The sequence below is a fragment of the Chiloscyllium plagiosum genome, chromosome 36 (genome assembly GCF_004010195.1).
Source record: "Chiloscyllium plagiosum isolate BGI_BamShark_2017 chromosome 36, ASM401019v2, whole genome shotgun sequence".
Lineage (NCBI taxonomy): Eukaryota > Metazoa > Chordata > Chondrichthyes > Orectolobiformes > Hemiscylliidae > Chiloscyllium > Chiloscyllium plagiosum.
This window is the reverse complement of record NC_057745.1, coordinates 37,411,319-37,430,901: the sequence shown is the minus strand read 5'-3', so window position 1 is coordinate 37,430,901 and position 19,583 is coordinate 37,411,319. Positions and strand designations below refer to the sequence as shown.

At 42.0% G+C, this 19,583-nt stretch overlaps 1 protein-coding gene across 2 annotated transcripts in view; it reads left to right on the top strand.

Annotated features, from left to right (window-relative positions):
* ccdc153 (coiled-coil domain containing 153) overlaps nucleotides 1-11,129 on the top strand; it is a 12,201-nt gene extending 1,072 nt beyond the window's left edge. Inside the window, exons 2-7 of one of the 2 annotated variants that reach the window (XM_043677724.1) lie at nucleotides 1,770-1,841; nucleotides 3,973-4,038; nucleotides 4,992-5,111; nucleotides 6,292-6,384; nucleotides 6,879-7,009; nucleotides 10,697-11,129. In XM_043677724.1, coding sequence (XP_043533659.1) covers nucleotides 1,790-1,841; nucleotides 3,973-4,038; nucleotides 4,992-5,111; nucleotides 6,292-6,384; nucleotides 6,879-7,009; nucleotides 10,697-10,825 — 591 coding nt within the window. In that variant the 5' untranslated portion in view covers nucleotides 1,770-1,789 and the 3' untranslated portion in view covers nucleotides 10,826-11,129. The other variant, XM_043677725.1, reaches the window with a different exon arrangement.
* The last annotated feature ends 8,454 nt before the right edge of the window (nucleotides 11,130-19,583 follow it).

Here is a 19,583-nt window from a genome sequence, read left to right as displayed (position 1 = left end):
CCTCTTAGCCCAGCTCTGCAGCTTATCTATGTCTCTCTGTAACCTACAACATCCTTCGTCAGTATCCACAACTCCACCGACCTTAGTGTTGTCTGAAAATTTACTAACCCACCCTTCTACGCCCTCATCCAGGTCGTTTATAAAAATGACGAACAGCAGTGGACCCAACACTGACCCTTGTGGTACACCACTAGTAACTGGACTCCAGGATGAACATTTCCCATCAACCACCACCCTCTGTCTTCTTTCAGCAAGCCAATTACTGATCCAAACTGCTATATCTCCCACAATCCCATTCCTTCGCATTTTGTACAATAGCCTACTGTGGGGAACCTTATCGAACGCAGGTGAGGGACATTCGAAGATCACCCAGACTGACTTAGAGAATTTTGGTTGAATCCCATTCTCTGTTAGTCACGGCCTGATTAGAAACATAAGCATTTAGGTCAATCATGTATTTGAGCTTGAGGGGGAGAACAAAACATGTCAGGTCTTCTCCATGCACCGTAGAGGAAAGAGCTTGTTGCTGGGTCAAAATCCTGAAACTCTCTCCCTAACAACATTGTGGGTGCCTCTACAGAAAATAGACTGCAGCGGTTCATGCAGGCACCGCAAGAGCAATTAGGGATGGCAATAAATGCTGGCCCAGCCAGCAACCGGCACATTCTTTACATCCTTTACAATAGACACCATCATTTTCCCAATCCTGGCGGGGTGGGAGAGAGGCATATGCATGTCTCAAAACACGCAATCGTGATTTACAATCAGCATAATAAGTACTTTTTGAAGTCATTCTTAAGATCACTTATGAAGTTAAATTCGAGTTGAGACTGTTGTTCTTGGAGAGGAGAAAGCAGAGAAGAGATTTTATTGAAATATTCAAATTCATGAGTAACCTGGACAGAGTAAACAGAGAGAATATGTTTTAATTAATGAAAGGTTCAAGTGGGCACAAATTTAAAGTAATTTGTGTAACAAATAAAAGCAAACAAGGAAAAGTTTTATCACACAGGGAATGGAGTTGCTCAAAGGTATGGTAGAAGTAGGTTCAAAATTGTCAAAGGTTCCACGTGCAGGATGACAGAGGGAAGGTAGGAGAATGGCACTGGGTGATTTACACATTCAGATAGCCAGTGTGAACATTATGAGCCACATTGAATCTTACTGCATTGCAGCAATTCTGTGATTGTGTAATGTAGTCACAAAGCAGCCAATTTACACACATCAAGCTCCCATAAACAATAATGTCATTAGTCCAGATAATATGTTTTTGTGATATTACCAGATATGGGCCTGAACGCTGGCAGAAATCATTCTTCCCAATCCACTTTTCAAAATAAAGTAATGGGATCTTTATATTCTCTGGAAAGAACAAGAAGGGCCTTGATTAGAGTCTCATCTGAATGACAAAACCAACAGTGCGACAGTCCCTCAGTACTGACCCTGCAACAGTGCAGCACTCCCTCAGTGCTGACTCTCTGAAATGCGGCATTCCCTCAACACTGACCCTCTGACAATACAGCATTCCCTCAGCACTGATCCTCCAACAGTGTGGCAGTCCCTCAGTATTAACCTTGTGTGTCACTACATCCATACTGCTCTGTATTGCTGGACAAGATTTTATGCAGCAATCTCTGCGATGGATCTCTGGACTTGAACTCTCCTGCCTGAGAATTTGCAAATGTTAGCAATAGTGTCAATATTGGCAGATGTAACAACCAGTTGCAGCCTCCTCCTTCACAGGAACGTGTTTATTTGCTTCTTTGCAGGTTTAGGATATTTGAGGAAAATGCCACCTAAGAATAAGGGAAAGACAAAGAAAATGAAAAAAGGAACAGAAGGTGAGTGAAGAGCAGAATAAATAGCAACATCTCAGTTGGTATTTTGTCACAAGTACATTCCAGTGTAATGCTCCACAGTGTGAGATCAGCATTGATCTCGGATTATTTGAGGAGTTTGGAGTGAAAGCTTAAATTATTATTTCTTTTATGGCCAGGGTTTCATTTCTGTTGTTTTGCTTCACTGGCAGATCATATAACATCTCAGGGTGAGGGAGGGACGGATGTGAAAAGGGGTCAGTTGTGGAGTTTATACGCATCATGTGGCCAAGCTCAATGATGCAGCTGGTCACTTCCTGCCTGAGCCTTTGTGATCCACTCTGGTTCACCAGTTCAGGACCATGTACATGAACCTGATGTACCTTTCCATCAATACTCATCCAATTTTATCACAGCACCACCAAACATGAGAAGCAGAGATTTCGGTGGGGGCTCGGAGCACAGGCAGGAGGAGTTGCACTGGCAGAAGATGTCAGTTAGTTTAATCTCAACAATTTTAGCACAACAAATGACTGACTTAAATCAACAGTAGCCATGCTCTTTGTGTGAGCTGCATTACTATGTCCCAAGATTCATATAATCTGATATCCATCATCGAATCCAGCAGGAACCTGGGCTCACTATTCCCCCTCCACCATTGCTTCAAACTGGGGCACCGATCACACTGTTCAAACAGGCTGACGGAATGACCACCTGCTTACTGCACAAGAAAACCTTTAAATTATTTAAATTTTGAGACGTGTGTCCCATGTAGTTTTAGGGAGAAACTACATTATTTTTTTTTATGTTGTGCAAGATTCATTTTCAACCAAGCCTGACAAATATGTTCTAAAATACACAAGAAGGCAATAAATGATGTGAAACAAAAACCCAGTCAGAGTAAAGAAAAACTGAAAATGCAGGAAAAACTCAGCAGGTCTGGCAACATCTGTGGAGAGAAAGCAGAGTCAACATTTCAGGTCCAGTGACCCTTCTTCACTCACTGGACCCAAAAAGTTAACTCTGCTTTCTCTCCACAGATGCCGTCTGACCTACTGAGTTTTTCCAGCAATTTCTGTTTTTGTTTCTGATTTCCAGCGTCTGTAGTTGTTTGGGTCTTTTGTCCTGTTTAGTGTTTAACCTGTTCAGAGTACCTCAGTTCTTTTTTATTATTGCATGGATAATGGAATATAAATGTTTTACTTCAGTTGTACAGGGTATTGGTGAGACCAGATCCGGAGTTCTGTGTATGGTTTAGATCTCTTGGTTTAGGAAGAGCAATATTATCATGGAAGCAGTTCAGAGTAGCTAGCCTTGACTGATACCAGTCATGTAAGGGTTCTATAAGCAATAGTTGGGCCTGTATCAGAAGATTGAGAGGTGAGCTTATTGAAACATGTAGGATCCTGAGGGGACTTGACAGGGTAGATGCACAAAGGATGTACATCTCCTAGGGTCTAGAACTAGAAATAGATGCTTTAAAAATAAAGCATCTCCCACTTATGATAGAAATGAAGTAATTCTTTTTCTGTCAAAGGGTTATTCGTCTGTGGAATTTTCTTCTCCAGAAAGCAGTAGAAGCTGGGTCGTTGAATATTTTTTAGACTGAGTGAGATAGATTGATGAGGGTGTGAAATGACCATCAATGAATTTGTAACTGCAATTAGATCAGCTATGATCTGACTGAATGGTTAAGCAGCCTCTATCCAGCTCCCAAATCATATGTTGATCCATTAAAGGAATAGTTTTAACTTTGTCTTCTGTCACTCCTGATTGAAGTCAGTGTGCCCCAGGGCTGGTGAGGATATTTTTCCAGCCAGACTTTCTACTCCATCACAGAAGCATCAGATTTGATGTTATCTTCACTCCATACTTCCCTGAAAGGCTAGTTTCAAAGCTATTGATACTGTGTAATTATTCCCTGGGGAAATGAGCCAATTCAGTAATCATTCCATGTTATGATCTCTAGCTGCCACAGACAAGAGAATCTCAAAACAAACCAATTTCTGATTTGCACATGATTTGGAATTTTATGTAATGATAGGAAATCTAGCAATTTTGTTTTTGTTTGTATGTTGTTCTCTCCCTGTTCTCTCTCACTCTCCTGATTCCTGACATCTCTTGTGTGCCTCTCTCACTGTTTCACATATTATAGGGGACAGCGTTGAGGAAAAATACAAGAGAACAGTTCATCAAGTTGAGTCACTCAAAGATCAGTTGGGTAAGAGAATTCATTCTATATCCAGAATTTGAAATAAAGTTGGACACTAATTTCAGTTGGTGGACCTGAAGAGTTAATAGATTGGACGTGTTGATTGGCTGGAGTAAAGAATTTCACACAGGCCTTGTTGTTGCCATCACTGACAATTGCGTAATTCTCTGTAGCTCACTGTCACCATCAGCAGCCACACTCAGTAGCTGTTTTGTCAAGTTTAGGTTTTAAAGACAGGCCACTCTCCTCTTAATGGCCAAGGAATAACCTTCCAGTACAAATTATTAAGCATTACATTCTGCATATGGCTGACATGTGATTTGTTGCACTGGAATGGATGGGACAGTGTAGAGGTAGCTTTATTTTGTATCTAACTCCATGTTGAACTTGTCTTTAGAGTGTTTGATGGGAACAGTGTAGAGGGAGCTTTACTTTCAGTTTATATTCAGTTTAAAACCGTGCTGGGAGCTTTGCTCTTTATGTGGCCCGGTATTGTCCTGTCCTAGGCGTGTGTGATGGAGGTGGTGTCGAGGGGGCTCTACCTCCTGTTTACTTTCAGTTGTAAAAAAAATGGAGCCTTACCTTCAATTTAAAAGAGCACAGAGAGATTTACATTCAGTTTAAAAGGGTAGAGGAAACTTTACTTTATATCTAACCCTCTACAGTAACTGGGAATATTTGATGGAGGCAGTGTCAAGGGAACTTTATTTTAACTTTTAAAGAGTAAATGGGGTTTTACTTTGTATGTAACCCCATGCTATTCTTTCCATAGAGTGCTTGATGGGGATGGTATCGATGGAGTTTTACTCTGTATCTAACCTTGTGCTGTCCCTGCCCAAGAATGCCAACACCAGGAACTGAAAGTGGCAAAATAAACTATTTTCTAGTATTTCTTATTTGATGAGCATAAACTGAGAGTTGGATTAAAGGCACTGTGTGAATGTTTGATCCTTCATTACCAGTTTTGCGGAAAGATATTGCAAGACAGGCTTTGATGGTTAAAGAAGAGTGGAAGGCAAAGTTGCAACTTCTCAAGAATGATTTGGCTGAGGAACAAGACGTTAAGAAGGCAATCCACTCCGGTAAGTGTAAGACATAAATGGAAACAGAATCTAGCATCTGCCCATGATGCAGAGTGAGGCAGGGACTCCACTGAGAATATCAAGGAAACAAGTCTGTCACAAACTGACCTTCCTGGGGCCTGACCTGGTCTGTGCAAAGTGAGAGGATCAGAGCTGGTAAGGGATGTCCAAGCCCCTCACATATTCCAGAGTTTCAAGGTTAGTGATTAGTTCCTCTGAGAATTTCAAAGATGTTGTTGTGATTGGGTGAGGGTTTGATAAAACCAGGTTTAATTACAGGGACGGCCAGCTGCAGCCTCAGCTGTCTTCTCCTCACCTGGACCAGCCCATTTTGGGCTAAATAATATTGTCACCGATTATTTCCGATCAAAAGCTGCGCCTGAATACCATTCAGAGAGATGTCTGTTCCAGGACACAACAGAGAGTCAGAAATGTGCGATCGAGACTAGAGCAGAGGAGGAGTTACGGTTAGGGTTAGCAGAGTGAAATAAATTTGGTATGACGACATTCTGAGTGTACATAGAGAGTTATGAGGGTGAGAGAGCAAACAAGCTGGAGAAGTGTCTCAGCATCAGGAGTCCATCAAGACCACACAGGCTCTGAGCACACAGCATAAAAGCCCAGTGCCCTAGAGAGCATTGGATCCCTCAAATGTCCATTATGAAAACCAGCCTTCCTTCCGTAAACTCCATCTACACTTCCTGCTGCCTTGGGAAAGCGGCCAACATAATCAAGGACCCCTCCCACACTTTTCCATTGGGCAGAAGGTACAAAATTTTGAAAACACATACCAACACATTCTTCCATGCTGTTATCAGATTTATGAATAGACCTCTCATGTATTAGAATTGATCTTTCTCTGCACCTTCTCTGTAACACTCTATTCTGCATTCTGTTCTATTTCCCTGATGGACTTATGTTAGGTAAGATTTGTCTGGTTAGCAGCAAAACAATACTTTTCACTGTATCTTGGCTATGAAATCAGATAAGGCAGGTTTGAACATGTGGGTGAAACACAAACCATTGATACAGCTGCAGCAGCACAAGACACGGTCACCACAGCAAGCTCCCCAAACAGAGCTGATTGCTACTGAGAGGGAGCACAAATGATCAAGTTTGAAGTGAATGTTGTAAACAGTCCCTACACCACTGCAGTCATCTTCATCTCTCTTCATTCCAGACATGACTCGTCAGTACAAGACAATGAGGGCAGACATGGAACTGAGAGTACATCAGCTGGAGATTGAGATCAGTCACCTGCAGCAACAACTCAGTGAGTGCTATGAACACCACACAGAGCAGTGTCAGCATTGGAAGTATATGTGTACCTGTCTGTTTGTGTATGTGTGACTATCTGTAGTGTATGTGTGTGTGTAACTTGACTGTATGTTTAGCGTTTGTGGCCAAATTAATGTTTGTCCAAAACTAAATTACTGAAAATCAGCCTAACCTGATCACACTAAATCCACTGGTATGGAGATGCCTCTGGTGTTGTGTGACTTTTAACTAAATCCACTAGGACCCTGCTAGGACTGTGTTGGGATTGGATTGGGACTGTGCTGGATCTGTCTTGGGATTATGCTGGGAATGTATTAGGGTTGTGCTGGGAATATGTTGGGATTGTGCTGGGAATGTGTTGGGTTGTCCTGGAGTTTGTAACGCTGATTGTACCATGGAACTTTGTTACAATTTTGGTTTAATGAGAGAAGGGGGAACCGTGAAAGTGAAGATTTCCTGAACTAATTCAGTCACTTATTTTCTTTTCAGCATCATGTCAGCAGCAATTAGCAAGGACTCAGGAGGAGAAGTTGCACATCATCAAGGAGAAGGATTCCACCATCAAAGAACTCCAGAGCAAGATAGACAACATGGAGACTGAGTATGAGGCCATCCTCCATGTAAGTAGCCATGTCAGGAAGTGATAAACACACCTGTGTCGTAGGGATACATATCTGAGTTAGTATTTTTAATTCTTCCACAGGATGTAAGCAGTGCTGGCAAGACCTATCCCTGAACTGATTGGCTGTTGTCCATTTCAGAGGACAGCTTTGTTAAAAGCTGCTGTCTTTCTGAACTGCTGTCAGCTCAAGGTCATGAAACCTCTCAGTCAGACATGAAACGTGCCACAACACCATTTCAAAAAATGTGGCCTGGGAGTTTCTCCCTGGTGTCTGAGCCAGTATTCACCTCTCAATTAATCTGGCCACTGCTGCTTTTGGGGTACTGCTGTGTGCAAGTTGCCAGCTGAATTCACATCATTACAAATAATGACATTTCTTTCTTTTTTTAAATTTTTTTTCCACAAGTTTACAAAAGAAAACTAAAAAAAAGACCCAAGTATAAACACTGATATACAGTTAAATCTTAAATAAATCATAACCAAAATCTATCAAACAAGAAAAAAAAACAAGAGAAAAAAAAAGACAAAACTCAACTAACTACTCATCTAACTTACAACTAACCAGAGTGTATCATTAAAATTCTTACATTATTCAAGAGAGAAAAAAAATCCAACAGATAACACATAAATTGAGCAGTGATATACATGCTCGGAATGTGTTAACATCAGATCACAACAAAACCCGTATTTATCCAAAACATCCCGAGCATAGAGCACATAAAATTTACAAAAATAAAAGCTCTTTAGTACATTCAGATCAATATAATAAAAAAAATTTCTAAATAGTAAAGAAAAATAAAACTTATTTAAATGGAGATCTTCCCCCTTATTCCCAGGGGCATCACTTCCTTTCCAAAAAACCCATCATAACCTCTCCCAACCAGTGCTCCACCCTTGACCCAGGCACCCCACGATAGGATAAAGAAAATTCAAGTATACTACTGAACTAGAACTAACAGTGACTACCCTATCCTCCACCCACACCAACACCTGGATATATTTGGTAAAGTTAATACCGTATATGAACATATATGACTATAAAATTACAGTCTCAGCAAATAATAATTAAATATATTAATACAAAATAACAGGGGAAAACAACCCCGCTCCCAAGGACAAAGATAAAATAAGATAAGGTAACCACCTTCCCCCCATCTACATAAACTAGACTCCTTGGCCTATATTTAAAAAAAGGGGGAAAGGAAATCGCTAAGTAAAGGATGAATAAATAAGTCCTTCTTCCCACCCCCCGGAGATAATATTAAACAGTAAGATAATGAAAGGAAAAAAAGGGGGGGTTGACCAGGGTGGGGGTAGGGTAAAACAACATCAATTAACTCTTATAATTTGTCTAAGAGTGTCCAAAAGTTCCTTGGCCTTCTCCGGTGATCCAAAGTTAAACACGGACCCTTCATGGCTAAAGCGTAGTATAGCTGTGTAGTGCAAGGAGTATTGAATGTTTAAATCCCTTAAACACTTCTTTGCTTCATCAAACGCCTTCCTCTTTCGAACCAAAGCTGTGGAAAAGTCCTGAAATAACATAATCTTGGATCCTTTATGAGCCATAGCTTGTGGATCTTTCCCAAGATTTCTGGAGGCTTCCAAGAGCATCTGCCTCACCTTATAGCTCTGCAACCGGAACTGGACCGGACGGGGGCGCTGGTTTGAGCTGGGCCCGTGTATTGCAACCCGGTAGGCCCATTCTACCCTTACCCGGCCTGATCCAGCCTCCAGATTCAATAACTGCAGAAGCCACTGTTCAAGGAACCTTGTAAGCTGGCCACCTTCTTCTTCCCGTTTGGGAAGGCCCAGCAAACGAATATTTTTTGACAACCTTGATTCTCGAGGTCGTCAATGTGGTTCTCTAAGGTCCGGACTTGCTGCTGAGGGTCCGAACCCGATCCACGGCTGATTCTGCAACGGCCTCGGAGGTCGCGGCCTTTAGCTCCACCCCTCCGACTTGGCATTCGATTTCTTCGCTGTCGCGGCTGTGCTTTTGTAGCGCGGTCGAGAATGAATTCCACCGACTTCGGGACTCTTCTATGAAAGCATCGATCTTTGCGTCGAGTTTGGAGATTATTTCCGTGAGGCTCGCCACTGTAGGTAAGTCCCCGGGGCGGCTGCGGACGCCTCTGCTGCAGCTGGGGAGGGTGAGGGAGGGGGTCCTGCTTGCTGAGAACTGCAGGCTCTTTTCCCCCTAGTCATTTTTACAGGAGATGGAACTGTATAAATTTAGTACTGAACCACTAATTACCATTAAATAAAAATTATTTTTAGTTGATTTGGTGAGTGTGGTGGGGGAGGATGGCCCACTTTGCCTAGGTCTTGGGAGGAGCACTATAGACTCAGACTTGCTGAGTCACCGCCATCTTGGATCTCCATAATGACATTTCTAAAGAATTTCATTGTTGGGATGCCCCAAGCACCTGAAAAGTGAATTCTGACTGTGTCATTCCAATTTTTTCTGTATCTCTAACTAAACTCAGACACATCCGGGTTTAGTAGTTCAATGTATGGGACAGCTAGGGGGCAAAGTACAACACAGAAACAAGCCGTTCGGCCCACTTGGTCTATGCTAGTATTTACAATCCACATGTAGACTCTCCTCACTTCCCTTCTTCATCTCACCCTATCAGTTTCTCCTTCTCCCTCTTGTCTCTATCTAACTTCTCTTTAAATTTACTATTTAACCTCATCTTACTCCCTGTGACAGCGTGTCCTACACTTTATGCATAAAATTCTCAATTGGATTAATCAGTCACTATCTGATATTTATGGCCTAGTTTTGCACCCCTTCATATTAGAAACATCTTCTCTTTATCCTAACTAACACTTTCATAATTTTAAGCCCTCTATCCAGAAATTACTGAAGGAGTTGAATATATGACCATAAGACATAGGAGTGGAAGTAAGGCCATTAGGCCCATCGAGTCCACTCCTCCATTCCATCACAGCTGATGGGCATTTCAACTCCACGCCCCCACTCTCCCCGTAGCTCTTGATTCCTTGCAAGATCAAGAATTTATTAATCTAAATAATAAAGCAGCTTGAGAGTTGTTCAGTGAGCTTTTCCCAGACTCCTCCTGAACACAATTCCCTGTGTTGTAAACTCTTCCTACTTCTTGCTATCTCTACATGCCGTATTCAAGATCCATCTCACTGACATCAGAACCCCAAACTGAAAACAAGCCAATTCGCCCAGACATGTCTGGCAGGTACTTCAAGAGAGGGATGAGTAAATCAGACAATTAATCCCACATTCCCTCCTCTGGCTTGTCAGTCCTGAGATTTTGCCTTTGTTTGTCCGTGGATTTTAGGTATCGCTGGGAAAGTTAGTATTGGCCTTGAAAAGGTGAGTATTTGGTCAACTCCCTTTTGAAAGTTAGTGTTGAATCTACTTCTTAAATCCTTTCGGGTAGTGTGTTCTAGATCAAAACGTAACACTGTGTAAAATTATAATTCTCCAATATACATCCGGACTTCTCCTTGCCATTTTGGAACTCTGAGATCTCTCAGAGATCCTTCCTCTGCTCCCCCTGTTAACTCATAAAACCGCAACCAAACGCCTAGGTGATTGAATGGGATCCTTTCATGCGGTATCAGGCTGGGGCTTTGTGAACACTGAGACACACTGACCCCTCTCTCTGTCTGTCTGTCTGTCTTTTGCCTGCCCTCCACAATACAGGAGAGCCTGGACCTGCTGCTGAACAAGATGGAAGCAGCCAGACTCCACTGGGAAAAGACAGCAACGAGTTTCCATTCTGAACAGAAGCAAAAACTGCTGGAATTTGGACTCAATCCTCTGGAGATTTAAGCCCTGGGGGATGGTGGTTATTTGGTTGGCGGGTCCCCGGGTGTAATTGTTTTCTTTTATTCTTTCACAAGATGTGCATATTGCCTTTGAAATGGAAGGTTTACAAAAAGCCATTTAAGGGACAACCACTTTACTGAGTCTGGAGTCACAATCAACGGTTGAGTCTAGTTTTCAACTCCAGATTCATTACTTCAGTTGGTGATAATTTAACCACTGTGGGTTGCCATAAAACTTATCTGGTTCACTGATGTCCTTTAGGGAAGGAAACTCCCAATCTTACCTGGTCTGGCCTAAATCCAGACCCACAGTAATGTGGCTGACACTTAACTGCCCTCTGGGCAATTAGGGATGGGCCATAAATCCTGGCCTGGCCAGCAACACCCTCATCCCATGAATGAATACAAACGAATAAAAAGAAATTAATAAAAAGTAAAATGAATAAAAGTAAAATGAATAAAAAGTACCAACTATGCTCCTGCTATAACCGATGACTCCCACCTACCAACTGCTCTTCCAGATCTCCTTCTGCCTCCCCTCACTGTTCTTATTTAAGGGGTTGCAGCAATTTTCAATTTTCAAATATGGGTCCAAGGGGGAAGAATTGCAAAGAGCTGTTACATGCAATTTGTGCAGTAAGCCAGCACATTGTAAACATGGTAACATTCCGAGCACCCTCAGTTCCCACGAGTTATTATGGTTTGTTTTGCCTGATGACAAGGGCTGGCATTGTGCTCAAACGGTAACTCAAAACATTTCTAGTATCACTCAGACCAGTTAGAGTCATGGACTCACAGAGACGTACAGCGCAGAAATGGACTCCGGTCCAACTTGTCCATGCCAACCAGATATCCTAAATAAATCTAGTCCCATTTGCCAGCATTTGGCCCATATTCATCTAAACGCTTTCTATTCATATACCCATCCAGATGCCTTTTAAATGTTGGAATTGTACCAGCTTCCAACGCTTCCTCTGGCAGCTCATTGCATACACATACCACCCTCTGCATGAAAAAGTTGCCCCAAATAATCTCTTTTAAATCTTTCCCCTCTCACCCTAAACCTATGCCCTCTAGTTCTGGACTTCCCCACCCCATGGAAAAGACTTTGCCTATTCACCCTATCCACGCCCCTCATGATTTTATAAACCTATATAAGGTCACCCCTCAGCCTCCGATGCTCCAGGGAAAACAGCCCCAGCCTGTTCAGCCTCTCCCTATAGCTCAAATCCTCGAACCCTGGCAGCATCCTTGTAAATCTTTTCTGAACCCTTTCAAATTTCACAACATCCTATAGGAGGGAGACCAGAGTTGCACACAGTATTCCAAAAGGGGCCTTCACAGCTGTAACATGACCTTCCAACTCCTGTACTCAATGCTTTGACCAATGAAGGAAAGCATAACAAACGCTTTCTTCACTACCCTATCTACCTGCGACTCCACTTTCAAGGAGCTATGAACCTGCACCCAAGGTCTCTTTGTTCAGCAACACTCCCTCGGACCTTACCATTAAGTGTATAAGTCCTGCTAATATTTGCTTTCCCAAAATGCAGCACCAGATGTTTATCTAAGTTGAACTCCATCTATCATTCCTCAGCCCATCAAGATCACATTGTAATCTGAGGTAACCTTCTTTGCTGTCCACTACACCTCCAATTTTGGTGTCAACTTACTAACTATTCCTCCCAATGTTCGCATCCAAATCATTTATATAAAAGACGAAAAGCAGTGGACCAGCACTGATCCTTCTGGCACACCACTGGTCACAGACCTCCAGTCTGAAAAACAATCCTTCACCATCACCCTCTGTCTTCTACCTTCGAGCCAGTTCTGTATCCAAATGGCGAGTTCTCCCTGTATTCCTTGAGATCTAACCTTGCTAACCAGTCTCCCAAGGGAAACCTTGTCGAACACCTTACTGAAGTCCATATAGCTCACGTCCACCGTTCTGCTCTCATCAATCCTCTTTGTTACTTTTTCAAAAAATGCAATCAAGTTTCTGAGACACGATTTCTCACACACAAAACCATGTTGACTATCCCTAATCAGTCCTTGCCTTTCCAAATACATGTACATCCTGTTCCTCAGGAATCCCTCCAACAACTTACCCACTATCAATGTCAGGCTCACCGTTCTATAGTTCCCTGGCTTTTCCTTACCACCTTTCTTAAATAGTGGCACCACGTTCGCCAACCTCCAGACTTCTGGTACCTCACCTGTGCTATCGATGATATAGGTATCTCAGTAAGGGGCCCAGTAATCACTTCCCTAACTTCCCACAGGGTACACATGATCAGGTCCTGGGGATTTATCTACTTTTATGTGTTTCAAGACATCCAGCACTTCCTCCTGTGTAATATGGACATTTTTCAAGATGTTACCATCTATTTCCCCACATTCTATATCTTCTATATCCTTCACCATAGTAAACACTTAAAGATTACAAGAAGTTAGAGCAGGAAGGAGACAGGAGCAAGCTCCATGCTGTAAAGAACTATTAAGCTGGACTGCTGTAGAATTATCCAACAAAACTAACTTTTGTATGGTGAGAACTCAGTGAAAGGTTGAGCAATTGGATATGTCTGTGCTGTTAGAACTCAGGAAGATATTCTAGGAGTTAATAGACAGCTAAGTGTTGGGGTCAGGGTACCTGAGAAATCTGAGGAAGAGCAATTGGATATGTCTGTGCTGTAAGAACTCAGGAAGATATTCTAGGAGTTAATAGACAGCTAAGTGTTGGGGCCAGGGTACCTGAGAAATCTGAGGAAGTGTGGGAACTCACTGCTGCCTATAAGTATGGTTTCCAATAATTGGGAGCAATGTCCCAGGAATGTGGCAGTCAACTATTGAGTGGCTTTTGAAAGAGTTCAAAAGCTAGGTCTTTGAAAGAGACAAATTTGGAATCTCTTGTAGAGTTTAGTAAGATTAAAGTCTGGAGATAACTGAGAAATCTATGGGATGTACCTTGACCACAGTTTGATGTACCCTGTGGAATGTTAGACCACAGTTTATCTGTTAAATCAGGTTAATTCTGGATATTAGAATAAAAGTTGTAGATATTGATACATATTTGTAGATCATATTCCTGTTCTAATGTTGTAAAGTTTATTGTTGTTGTTCAAAGCCAATGAATCCTGGGCCTTTATTCTCTTTGTAAGATCAAGGGAACTCATAGAGTCATAGACTCATAGAGATGTACAGCATGGAAACAGACCCTTCGGTCCAACCCGTCCATGCCAACCAGATATCCCAACCCAATCTAGTCCCACCTGCCAGCACCCGGTCCATATCCCTCCAAGCCCTTCCTATTCATATACCCATCCAGATGCTTTTTAAATGTTGTAATTGTACCAGCCTCCACTGCTTCCTCTGGCAGCTCATTCCATACACACACGACCCTCTGCATCAAAAACGTTTCCCCTTACATCTCTTTTATACCATTCCCCTCTCACCCTAAACCTATGCCCTCTAGTTCTGGACTCCCGACCCCAGGGAAAATACTTTGCCTATTTATCCTATCCATGCCCCTCATAATTTTGTAAACCTCTATAAGGTCACCCCTCAGCCTCCGATGCTCCAGGGAAAACAGCCCCAGCCTGTTCGGCCTCTCCCTATAGCTGAAATCCTCCAACCCTGGCAACTTGAACCCTTTCAAGTTTCAGAACATCTTTCCGATAGGAAGGAGACCAGAATTGCATGCAATATTCCAACAGTGACCTAACCAATGTATTGTATAGCCGCAACATGACCTCCCAACTCCTGTACTCAATACTCTGACCAATAAAGGAAAGCATACCAAATGCCTTCTTCACTATCCTATCTATCTGCGACTCCACTTTCAAAGAGCTATGAACCTGTACTCCAAGGTCTCTTTGTTCAGCAACACTCCCTCGGACCTTACCATTAAGTGTATAAGTCCTGCTAAGATTTGCTTTCCCAAAATGCAGCACCTCACATTTATCTGAATTAAACTCCATTTGCCACTTCTCAGCCCATTGGCCCATCTGGTCAAGATCCTGTTGTAATCTGAGGTAACCCTCTTCGCTGTCCACTACACCTCCAATTTTGGTGTCATCTGCAAACTTACTAACTGTACCTCTTGTTTTCTCAGATACATTTAGTTCTTAACTTGTAAAACTTCTAACTATCAGTAACATATACAAAGATTTTCAGCAGTGCCTTAGCAGAATTTTCCCTATCTTCTGATGTCTGGCCTTAGCTTGAAATTCTGTTGATACATTTCAGACCCTGCAGTTTTTAAACATTATTTTACGTAACCTATAAATCATGACTACAAACACTTCAGAAATGGTGCTCAAGATTTGAGGAGAAGAATAATGCTTTGAATCAGGGGATACCAATTTGAAACTTCCAAGGATTTGCAGCTAAACGTTGTGAGATGATAACAATCAACTTTTACTTCACATTTTGAAACAAGAAACAAAAAATATAAAGCTACATAGCAAAAAATGGCAATATCGACATCAAGAACTTGCAATGTTACAAAGGCATTTGGTACTCTATGTTTGTCTTTTTGAGCTCACAAAGGCAGGGTTCACAAAAGGAGAACAAGACTTTTCTCCATTTCGGGCACTCGATGTCAACATCAAATACATTTAAGTGGCAACTAAAGTTTACTTAGCCTTGACTTCAGAAGTTTAACACTAGCTGAACCTAGTGAGATTTTATATCACTACTTTTCTGGCCAAAGATGACAGCCAAATTACTCTAAACTGTGAGCTGTCCACAGCTGAGACATGGAACATTCGTTTCATCCAAGACTGAAGAGAGAGGCAGCCTGAACTCAGAGTATGGGCATGATAGGGTATGGTATTGACCTCGTGACAGTTGACCAAAGTTGAAATTTCAAGTTTGCAATAGCACTGAAGTTTAGTACTCACTAGTTTATGAAGTCTACTGTTTGAATTTTGAGTTGAACTCACACTTTGTTTACTTCAAGTTACTGGTCCCAAGCTGGATTTCAGTGTGAATTTGGCTATCTGGTCTGGGATCACAACATTGACACACAATCACACACAATGATACACATGATGAACCACACCTATATTCTCAGTGATTCTCAAACTGATGACTGTAAAGATTTTCTAGAGAGCTGGTGAGTTCATTGGGTGGTTTTGGTTGTGTCTTGGTGCATTCCAGGAGGTGAGAGCCAACTGCTGCCTATCCAATGCATAATCACCTAGCTGTTGCATTGAGGACACTTACCACTTTCTGCAAGGCAACACCAAATTTTTTTTAAAAACATGACATCAACTCTTTATATGCTAGTTTCATAAAATGGGTATTCTGTGGTTTAATTTAGATGGAGGTCTGTGATTGTTAATCCATTTGAAATAAAGCACTGCTCTAATAGATACAAACACCTCAGAAATGACAGAAACTCAGAAGGAGTTGCATCTTCGAAGTGACATTAACACACACTTGTTATAAATTCTGGATTAATGGTGCTGGAAGAGCACAGCAGTTCAGGCAGCATCCAAGGAACTTCGAAATCGAAACTCCTTGGATGCTGCCTGAACTGCTGTGCTCTTCCAGCACCACTGATCCAGAATCTGGTTTCCAGCATCTGCAGTCATTGTTTTTACCTACACTTGTTATAAATATGAGCTGACAACATCCTACTGTATTCCATGAAGGTAATTTTTGTCATTTTGATGTTTAGGCCAATGTGACAATGTCAGTCTCACCTACCTTCAGCAGCTGCTCTGGAAATGGCTCAAATTGTGAGCAGCGAGTGAGAAACTAGAGAGAGAACAGGATAGAACACTACAAACCAGGAGTCAAACTGGCCAGATTCTGCTTTAGGTTTCAGTGTGTGTGCATGCAAATTCTTACATACATGTTTGTGTTCACATGGATGCCTCTACCCCTCCCCCCCCTCACTCTGTGTTGCTTCTTTGTGTGAGTTGGTGTGTCAGTGTACATCTATCTCTCTGCATACCTTCTCTATTCCTCTCAGTCTCTTTCTCTGTCCTGGTTCATGGACAGTTTTGTATGTCGGTGCCGCTATAATTCTTAGAAAAGCTTGTTACTGTCTCAAAAAGAACCAAGTACAGGTGGAGGAAAGGTCATTGATGAAGCAATTGAAGATGATTGGGCTTCGGACACTACCCTGAGGAACTGCTGCAGAACTGTTCTGGAGCTGAGATGACTGACCTCCAACAACCACATTTTCCAATATACCAAGTATGACTCCAACCAGCAGAGAGTTTACCCCCTGATACCCATTGATTTCAGTTTTGCTAGGACTGCTTGACACCACACTCGATCGAATGCAGCCTTGATGTCAAGGGCTGTCATTCTCGCTTCCAACTCTTTTGTCCATGTTTGAACCAAGGCTGTAGTGAGATCAGGAGCTGAGTGGCCCTGGTGGGACCCAAACTGGGCATCACTGAGCAGGTTATTACTGAGCAGATGCTGCGTGATAGCACTGCTGATGACACCTTCCATCACTTTACTGATAATTGAGAGTAACTGGCTGAGTTGGATTTGTCCTTACTTTGATCCATTATACAGGGAGTATTGTGGGAGGTGCACTTGGTAAGTAGAGGTCAGGGGCTGTTTTTTCCTCCGCTTCAATTTACATTAATCTTTTCATACTCATAAGGTTTTGGAATAGTGGGATTTAGGCTATTAGAGTAGTTTCTGGACTATTGTTTACAGAATAGTGTTTGTAGTATTTTTAGTGAAAAACTAACACTTGGGACCATTTCATTCGCTGTGAATTAATTTAAAAGAAATTTGTTTTAATAGTAGCTAGATACTAAAAATGGCAGTCAGCTGGGTAGTATGGTTCTCTTGTGGAATGTGGGAAATCAGAGATAATTTGAATGTCCCTAACAACCACATTGCAGGAAGCGTGTCCAATTGCAGCTCCTGTCAAACTGCATGGATCAGTTGGACACAGTTAGAAGTATGCAGGAGAAGGAAAACCTCACGACAGGAGTTTTAGAACAGTATAAAAAAAAGTTGCATGTTTTGAAAAGCATTTTGGTAGATAAGTCCCCAGGTCACGATGGGATCTATCACAAAATACTGAGAGAGGTCAGGGAGGAAATTTCTGGAACTTTGTATGAAATCTTTGTGCCCTCTTTAGTCAAAGATGGAGAATGGCCAATGTTATTCCTTTGTTTAAGAAGGGCTACAGGGATAATTCAGGAAATTACAGGCTAATGAACCTTATATCAGTGGTAGGGAAATTATTGGAGAAGAACCTTAAAGATAGATTTACTCACATTTGGAGAAACATGGACTTTTTAGTGATAAGCAGCATTGTTTTGTACAGGGGAGGGCACATCACACAAACATGATTATGCTTTTTGAGGAAGTGACAAAGGTGATTGGTGAGGGCGGGGCGGTAGATGTTGTCGATATGGACTTTAGCAAGGCCTCTGGCAAAGTCCCTCACGGCAGGCTGATACAGAAGGTGAGGTGACATGGGATCCATGGTGAGATGGATACAGAACTGGCTTAGTCATAGAAGACAGACAGTAGTGGAGGAAGGGTATTATTCTGACTGGAAATCTGTGACCAGTGGTGTTCCACAGGGATCAGTGCTGGGAATTCTGCTGTTTGTAATATATGTAAATGATTTGGAGGAGACTGTGGATGATCTGATTAGTACGTTTGTGGATGACACAAAGATTGGGGGAGCTGTGGATAGTGAGGAGGATTGCCAGGGGATACAACAGGATGTAGATAGCCTGGAGACTTGGGCGGAGAAATGGCAGAGATGGAGTTTAATTTGTTCAAATACAAGGTGATGCATTTTGGATGATCTAATTCAGGAGGGAAGTATACAGTAAATGGCAGAACCATTATTAGCATCAACATACAGAGGGATCTAGGTACACAAGTCCACAGTTCCCTGAAAGAGGTACCACAAATGGATAAGGTGGTCCTTCATCAGTCAGGGCATAGAGTATAAAAAATGGCAAGTCATGTTGCATCTCTACAGAACTTCAGTTTGGCCATATTTGGAATATTATGTACAGTTCTAGCCATCACGACCAGAAGGATGTGAGGCTTTGGAGAAGATACAGAAAAGGATTACCAGGATATGGCCTGATCTGGAGAGTATTAGCTAATAGGAGAGATTAGACAAAATTAATTTGTTTTCACTTAAACGTCAGAGGCTGAGGGGCGATCTGATAGAAGTTTACAAAACTATGAAATGCATGATTAGTTGGAGTTTTTTTCCCAGGGTCAATGACTAGGGGACATAGGTTGAAGATAAAAGAGGGAAAGTATAAAGGAGATGTGAGTGTTTTACACAGAGGTTTTAAAAAGCCTGGAATTGTACTACCAGAGGAAGTGGTGGAGGTGGATACAGTAGCAAAGTTTAAGAGGCATCTTGACAGATATATGAATAGGCAGAGAATAGAGTGATACAGAGAGTGAAGAGGCAAAAGGTTTTTAATTTAGAAAGGTGTCATGTGTGGTCACAGGCTTGATGGGCTGAATGGCCTGTTCTTGTGCTGTACAGTTCTAACCTAGTTAGAGACTGCAAAGTGATTACTGAATGCTTTAACAGGTATGGACAATAATTGCAATGAGTAACCAGCAAAGTTTATTCAGATTTATTGTAATCCCTTGCCCAGCACACCACTAAACAAAAACTAAGCTTGAATTCGACAGAAGATTAGTTCCTGGGGAAGGGAACAGGGAAAAAGGAAGCAGAGATAGGCAGAAAACCGATAGGAGACTGGATTATGTTGAATGGCTCTCTCTGGCTATTGAGG